Raw genomic sequence first — 8,719 nt, 5'->3', positions numbered from 1 at the left:
TTAACCCCCCCCCCTCCCAAGGCACACCTGAAACTACTTATAACTAGACAAATGTGGAACACCAGTACAATAAAGAACACATACAAACTCTTGAAAGGTACACAAATAGTGGTCAATATAATAGCCTGTGACTGTATTTAAACCTAGTTATCACACTGAAATTGTTACTAGTATATTTTATTGTAATTGTTTATTTCTATAAATGATGGCCTAAAAAAGTGGAATTTCTTTTGCAACACAATGTACTTTAACAAGGGGATACACAAATCACTCATCACAATCTGTATGAAAATTCATAAGATATCTATACGACTTTTCTAGGTTGTGAAAGATGAAATTACCGTCCTTTCATGTGTGTCAATAGTATAAAAGTTAATGACAGTGTAAAGCTTAATCACTAGTATTGTACATTATATGCAAATAAAGTAGGATATTACTCTTTTTTTTACTGAATTTATATTTTAATATTTATGGACTATTCATTTTTACAGGAAGAAAAATATCAACTACTGCACAATGATGGAGCTTTGGTTCTTTTGAACCAGAACTTTAGAATTTTTACCAAAAGTTTATATATTATTCAACTATATAAAAAATAAATAGTATAACTTACTTCACTCAAAATGCATAAACTTACCACTATTGTTGATGGCAAATATGTTCGAACTGATGGTGTCTGATAGTTGATTAAAAGAAGGTTCTGAAATGAATCCAAATATTTAAGACTAGGCACCACAACAATACCCAATTTCATGAATGTTTCATTAACCTAAGCAGGTAAAACTTACATTGTATTCAAACACTTACTCATTAAATTTATAGTTTTTATGAAACTTTTAAAGTCAGAAAATTAATTAATTTTTATTGGTAATACATTTACATTACATATACAGTACCTGGTAATTTTTCAAATCAACAAAATAAAATACAATCTTTAGCTCTTTCAACCTGGGCTCGGTCCATGGAACCAACCTCGTAACCATTTTGTGCTTGTTATAGTTTTCATGCTACAACTTTTAAATTAATGAGTGAATGTTAACTAAATTTTGGCAGTTTATCAGTAAACATCACAATGCTTTCATATGCAAAATATCAAATTTTTTTTATTAAGTTTCGTAAAGCAATATTTCTCTCATGCCTTTTTTTTCTTTTCACATCTTGCCTATCTATCATGCAAAGTAATTTTCATCTTAACATTAAAAATACTTTTATGCATCAAAAAATTTCAAAATTTCACATGCAAAATCTTTATAATGTCCAAATAGTTATGAAATGTTTCTTAAGAAAAACTTTATATTTTAAGCTGTTATTTTCAGTAATTAATCTCTATATGGATTCGGTAAATTTGACTGATCTCACAACCACCATGAAAATTAGGAAATAAACATAAATTATGCATCTTTCATTCTAGAATGAACACAAATTATAACACAAAAACATAAATATTTAGACAAAATAGCTTAAATCTCATAACATTATACATTTATATATTTTTATTATATTGACCTTTCACCAGTGGCTGGCTAACAATACAGAAATTACAACAACTAGGCTCACGCGCACTCATGTTACCATATCAAAAACATAAAGGTGACCTTTGGTCTGTACAGTAACTTGTCTTGGCTGTTTTTTAGTCAACTAGTATTTTGTAAAATACAGTGACATTTCAGTTTATTATACATTACATATGCATATAGATTATTGCTATTTTGAAATAAGTTCTTAAAGTTATTTTTCCTAAAACACAGAACAGTAAATAAAGAAGTAAAGCAAACAATTATCTCTTCTAGTTACGACCTTTGTATTCGGATGCTGCTTGATGTAGGTTGCTAAGCCTTTAAAAATTTTGCACGTGAATGACATGAAACAAAATATTTTTTTGAGGTTTTATATATACTTTTGAATAACTAAAAAATCATAAATTACTACATAAATACCACAGAATTCCACTATAATTTATCAAACGTAATAACTAAGCTGTATTTGGGTCTAAAAGATATGAAATTTTGAGCAGACTAAAGACACAACCTACCTCATTGAAATCTTGATTTAACAGAAAGAAATGATGCTAGGTAGGTTAGAAAGGCTTAGAAAACCACTAGGGGGACATTCTGAGCTTCTGATTGGTTATTCATGTAATAATTTATTACGTGAGCAATATTTTAGCAAACAGAAAAGATAATATGTTCTTATTTTATATTCTAGCTTGTCAATATCTGTACTTTGAATTTCTAATTCGTATGAAACTATAAACTTAGTATTTTGACATCACAAATACCGAATTTGAATCAGTGCTGTATTCAACATACCATGTGACACACAAAAAGCAATGTTTATCTGTGTTTTCTAAATATTTACTTTTAAATTAACAAATTGAGTAATGTATAGTTCTAAAAGTTGAATTATAATCTACAGTTTGATACCAAAGTTACTGACATAAATTCATTAAATAGTAGTTCAAAAAAACTTTTAATGTGAATCAACAAACGAGATGACTTGGCCTTTCACCTGAGACCCGTATCGAAAGGGTTAATGCAACAAAAGAAAAGCAAAATAAGTAAGTTATAAATGCTAATAACATATATAGCCTTTACTAAACACAGCATCACCAAATATATACACTCACACACACACATATATATGTTCATAAACACAAGGAAACAAATATATTTTGCTGAAGGAAGTGATTAATGAAAATCAAATAATATAAAAATGACTAAAATATTTGTAAAAACTCCATTAGTGTTTATTTAAAGAAAGAAATACAACCACAAATACACAAAAGTATAAAATGCTGGTTTCATATCATACAGGAACTCTTCAGTTTCTACAATAAAGCTTTTTTGAACAAGATCTACTTAACAATGTAAAACTTCTCACATCTTTTAACCTTAAAGCTTTATATACATTTTAAACTCTGTGTTAAACTATGTAATATTTAATATGGTTTTAAATATATTAATGAAATGATTTTCATAAAATAATCTGTTATTCTTTTCACAAGAATAAAATGGAAATATTTAGAAAAAGGTTTCTTCTAAAGTATAACATTCTACCATAATACACTTATTAATGTGTTTGTTAACAGGTAATGGGCTTTTACTTGCATTTCTGACATGAGATTTGTGTAAATTTATCATCAAATGTAAATTCTGTTTCTCCAACATATATTTGCTTACAACAAATACAAGATAATAGATAAATAGCATTATCATAAATAGCATAAATCTAGAGCTTATAAAAAACACTTTCTCACCAGTAGAGTCTGTAATATATTTAGTGTATTGAATATAATCTTATCCACAAATATAACAATTTGATTTACTCCAGGGAAAAATACCTTCATCAGATTTCTTTACTTTATTTCTCTGATTTAAGATAGCATATAAAATTTTAGGTTGTCTTCACGATATGATTTGTTTAATTTCAAGCTTAACTTTTAGAGTTTTAACTGAAATTCTTTCCACTTCTTTCTGGATATCATTAATATTAATTTTTAACTCCAGGGTAATGTATTATTACAAAAGAAATAATTTGTTCTTTTTTTATATTATTATTAGTTTCCATTTTACTCTTAGCTAACTTGAAACCTCTCTCTATTACACTTTCTGGATAATAACACTTCCTAAGGCAACATTTTAATTGTAACATTTTGTGTTGTTGAACTTCCAGGCTAGAAACAATGGAAAAAAATTATTTAAGCTAAACAAATTGAAATATCTTATTTAGTATGTATAGGATAATTACTATAAAAATCTAAATACTGGTGTGAATTAGCAGGTTTGCAATATAAATCCATTTCAATCTTACTGTCTTCCTTTTTTTGTAATCCATATATCTAAAAAGAATAAACCTAAATTACTCATTTCAAAACTAAATTTTATGTCAGGGTTAATTTGATTCAAATTTCAAAAAATATTCCAGAATCAAAGGATCTGTTCCAAAATAGAAAACAATCATCTAGAAACTTTTCCAATTTTCCTTGATGTAATTAATATAACTACTTTCAAAATAACTTGATAAGGTGTTGAACATTTCAATTTCAAAATATCCCATCACAAAAATGGCATATACTGGAGACACTTTTGTTCCTATTGATGTTCCAGAGATTTGTTGATGTATATTGAAGAAACGTTTTCTAAATATTTCCATTTTGTTATTCTTATGAAAAGAATAAACAATTAGTTTATCAATAAATTTAAAACCACTTTATATAATTTAACATGCAGGAGTTTAAAATATATATATATAAAGCCTTAAGGTAAAAAAAATGTGGTAAGTTTTACATTCTTTAGTAGATCTTGTTTGAGAAAACTTTATTGTAGAAACTGAAAAGTATCCTGGACAATACGAAACCAGTATTTTATGATTTCATGTATTTGTGGTTATATTTATTTCTTTTAAATGAACAGCAATAAATAACGAGTTTTTAAGAATAATTTTGAATTCGTTTTTAAATTGTTTCATACATACACACACACACACACATACATACATATATACATACACATATATAAAATCAATACTTAAACAGTCTAGCGAAATAAAATCAAAAGGAAAAACCTTCATTCACCAGTCTTGCATGAAGAAATTAATAGAAAATAAAATAAAATCATTAAAAAAAAATACAAATTATGAGAGCGAGACGTGGGTGCACAATGTCCCACATCTATATCATCTTTACTGCCTGCAAACAGTTGTTGGAAGGTGACTGCTCTCTAAAGTAAAAGAAAAATGAAATAAGGAACTACCACTTGGGGGCTAGGTAAGATAAATGTACCTCCTGAGGTTGGCATTCCAGCCATCATTATAGTAGTAAAGCACTAATTGAACTTAACTAGTAGTCCAGTAGATAAATTATAATAGTACAGAGTTATAAAAGTTGTAAAAGCTCAACCCAGTTACCTAAACTAACTAGTATAACTCCCAACCATCACCCATTAAGTCCACTGTAGCTACCAATTTTCAGACTTTACACAAGCCTTTATATGTGATAAAATGTTCATCTGCATAAAAGTAGTGCCAAATTGTTTAAATGACCTTATTAAAAACTAAAAATGCTTATCAGAAACTTTCAACAAAAACTCCTTAATTCTTTATATTTATTTATTATATTTTTATACTTACCACAAAATCTTTTAATAATTTTATATAGAGTTTATTTATTAAATCCATTGAATACTAATTTTCGCATTAATACTTTAACATTAATAATGAAATATTGTAATTTATTACAAATTTTACAAAATGTGTATAATTTTGAAGTTATAATATTTATAACAGAAGAGTATGGCACATTACTATTAAAAGAGGGTAAGCTGCCTATTGAAAAAAAAAGGTTTCTTTTATAAAAAATATTTAGATTGATATCTTTATCAATCATTTTAATTTCTAGATCTAAATAATGTGCCACTACATTCAAAATTGAAGTATTTCTGGGACAATTAGAAACTGAAAAGTGCTTTACTACTGTAATGGGGGGCTGGAATGCCAACCTCAGGAGGTACGTTTATCTTACCTAGCCCCCAAGTGGTAGTTCCTTATTTCATTTTTCTTTTACTTTGGAGAGCAGTCACCTTCCCACAACTGTTTGCAGGCAGTAAAGATGCTATAGATGTGGGACACTGTGGGCTTGAGCACCCACATCTCGCTCTCATAATTTGTATTTTTTTTATGATTTTATTTGCATTTTTTTGAATTTCTTCATGTGAGACTGGTGAATGGAGGTTAAGACTGATGGATGGTGTATCCCCACCACAATGTGGGTTCCACTTCCACAGTCCCCTCCAAAACCCAGGGCACATTTTGTATCCCACATTATAACCTGTACCTTGGGGATCCTTTTAATTTATGCAGCATCTTTAATTTAATTTTGTTCTTTTTGTTTTGTTCATTTATAAATATATATACACACACACTATATACATGGACACACACGCACACACACACAATAGTTGTAAACAAAGCTAAAGGTTATTGTAAAAATGTTGCCTTATACTCACAGTGTATTGATTATACTAATATTTTCATAATATAAAAGCACAAGCATATCCTATACCAAACACAAAAGTGTTACATGTATATATAATTTACATATTGCTTTATTCAACTTATTAACCAATTAGTATAATGCTCAAAATGTCAGTCAAATTTCAAATATAAAATCTCTTAAACAAAATATAAACGAATTTAGAAAAAAACGTGAAATTTTACTAAAAGTTGTAACTGTGGTCATTGCAAGATATTTGAACTTGGTTCTTACCAGCACACAGTATAATTGCACGCTTACTGAAATCTATTTGAAAAATTCTTTCACCAACACCTATAAGAGGAAAATTAACAGCTAACACCATCTTAATGTGGAAAATAAATATAATTTTATATCATATATAATGAAAGAATTTGGTGCATCTTACCCTGTCCTCTATTTAATCCACCACTATTATCTTTGAGTCCAGTGGATCCATAATTTGGATATTTGCCTTGATTTCCAAATGACATCGTGAAACTTTTTAACTTATTCCACTGCTACAACCTTAAAAAGATTTTTTTTAATGTTAAAATATTTATGACTGGTAACTTAGTAATGACCTTGTTCTTTTATTGAAATCCTATTTTAAAAACTTTTACAGCTTCTAAACATTTATGAATCATATAGGCTACATTTCATTATGTTTCAGGGAATTATTATCGTGTGTGTGTACATATTAAATGTATTACAATGAACTACAAAGCTAAAATATCAACCTGACTAAGACTGAAATCAAAATGCACATGTCACAAGTGTGCTTTTAGATGAATGCTCCACTGAGCTTCCAGATCTTAAATCCTTAGTCCTGGCTACTATAACATATTTGAAATGCATTCTACCTCTATGTCTTATTGTATAGCTTATTTCTCCTTCTGCAAACTGTATGGGGCAACTATAGTATAAATCAAGTATGTATATATTATTTCAATTTTAATATACACATATATGTAAGATACATAAAAGATTTCTGTGTAAGAGTTCAAAAACTTCAAAGTAAGAAAGTCTACATATACCACAATGTACCTGCATTGTAAAGTAAAAACATGCTAAAAAATATTACTATTTCTATTTTTTATAATATGTAATATGCAGGACTTTTTTTTGAGATGGTACACATTGGTACGGCGTACTGGCCGATTTAAAGCATTTATTGATAATCTTTATGTCTTGTATCACACATCGCTTAAAAATAGCAGAGAACTGAAAGTGTGCATGAACTTGCTGGAGATTCAACTTTTAAAAATTGTCCAAATTTTAGGCACTGAATGGGTTGCATCTAGTTTCTGGTCAGTTTCAGCTGTTTGGGAAAACTAGCATTAGTGTAGCATTTCGAAGAAGCAAAGCATGATTCAACAAGAGACAAAAAAGAACAATGTGCACATGAAGGCTTATGTTGAAAAATTACAAGCACAGAATTTCTATTGGATCTGGGATTGATGTATGATTCTCTTCAAGAGTTATCCAAATTGAGTTTGGACTTACAAGAGCACAATATAGACTTGTACAAGGTGGATCAAAAGATAAAAGCTCTTGTATAAATGTTTGAAGAAAGATCAATGATTCCAGACCCACGTTATAAAAATGCTGCCGAAACTGCCAAAAATCTTCGCTTCTGGGGAGTTTCACTTCACAACAAAGATTGCAAAAAGGATTCTCCAATTAATCCGGAAGCTTTTTACAGAACCTTGAAAAAAAAATCAATCGAAAATAGGTTGCTTGACAGTGAAGATAGTGATACAGCACTATGTGTACAAATGCTTGATAAAAAACATTGGCCAGAAAACGTGGATGCTCATTTAACATTCGGCGAGATAGAGGTCAGAAAATTATCAACAAGACTTCAATTAAATGAAAGAGATATGATTCGTGGATTTCATCAGTATTTGTTTCAAAAGATGATTCTGGAAAAATTGCAGCATTTGAAACATGCTCGAGTACTATTCTCATTTCTTACAGTGAATGTGAACGAGGGTTTTTCTAGATGAATTTGACTGTCACCCCAACCAGAGCTTCGTTGATGACAAAAACTGTTTTGGCACTTTTGTTTATTAAATTTGTTGGACCACCTCCTTCCTTGCTTTGACCCAAAAAAATATGTAGAGTCATGGTTGTTTCAAAAACATCACTCTGCAGTAGACACCAAAAGCAAGGAACAAAGTCGGGATATTGAGTCAGATGAGAACATGATGAAAATTTGGAATTTTCTGTAAAAAGGTAATTCATTGTATTCATTTCTTAATTTCTTATATATATGGGTACTGGCACATTTTTTATTTAACCTGATGACTACCGGTACTAACTTTCTTAGTAGGCAATGCAAGTGCGCATTTGTGAATTGAAAAAATGATAAAGAACTTATCTTTTAAAGGATTTCTGATTTTATTTTTATAAATAGTAGCATAACATTCAATTGTTTGTACAAAATTGTATTCTTTAATGAAGTTTAAAGAGGAATTTAATGAAAAAAATTCCTAAAATACGTTTTAGACTGTAAATAAGCACCCTCTAAGAAGAAATGTTTTTTTCAAAAAATTTTTTTAAGATATTTCCTTTCACCTCAGCACTGGTTCTGTCACCTATGATTGGTATCTAAACCTTTTTTCTAGTCTGTTTTCTTTATAAAACTGTGTATGGGGGTGCTAAACCTCAGTTGTAAAACTTTTAGCCAATCCTAGTCGAAAGTGTCAA

The 8,719-nt window shown here is 29.0% G+C and overlaps 1 protein-coding gene across 4 annotated transcripts in view; it reads right to left on the bottom strand.

Moving 5' to 3' along the window:
• LOC106476877 (syntaxin-12-like) overlaps positions 1–8,719 on the bottom strand; it is a 63,288-nt gene that overhangs the window by 42,629 nt on the left and 11,940 nt on the right. For all 4 annotated transcript variants that reach the window (XR_002609775.1, XR_002609777.1, XM_022381379.1 and 1 more), the window contains exons 3-4: positions 6,417–6,535; positions 638–700 (exon numbers count right to left, since the gene is read on the bottom strand). Coding sequence is in view for 2 of the 4 variants with exons in the window: in XM_022381379.1 (XP_022237087.1) it covers positions 638–700; positions 6,417–6,501 (148 nt within the window). In the remaining 2 variants the exon portion in view is untranslated. The remainder of the gene's footprint in view (positions 1–637; positions 701–6,416; positions 6,536–8,719) is intronic.

This window comes from Limulus polyphemus, unplaced genomic scaffold (assembly GCF_000517525.1).
Source record: "Limulus polyphemus unplaced genomic scaffold, Limulus_polyphemus-2.1.2 Scaffold159, whole genome shotgun sequence".
Lineage (NCBI taxonomy): Eukaryota > Metazoa > Arthropoda > Merostomata > Xiphosura > Limulidae > Limulus > Limulus polyphemus.
Note: the sequence above shows the minus strand (reverse complement) of the source record. Positions and strands in the feature narration are given on the sequence as shown.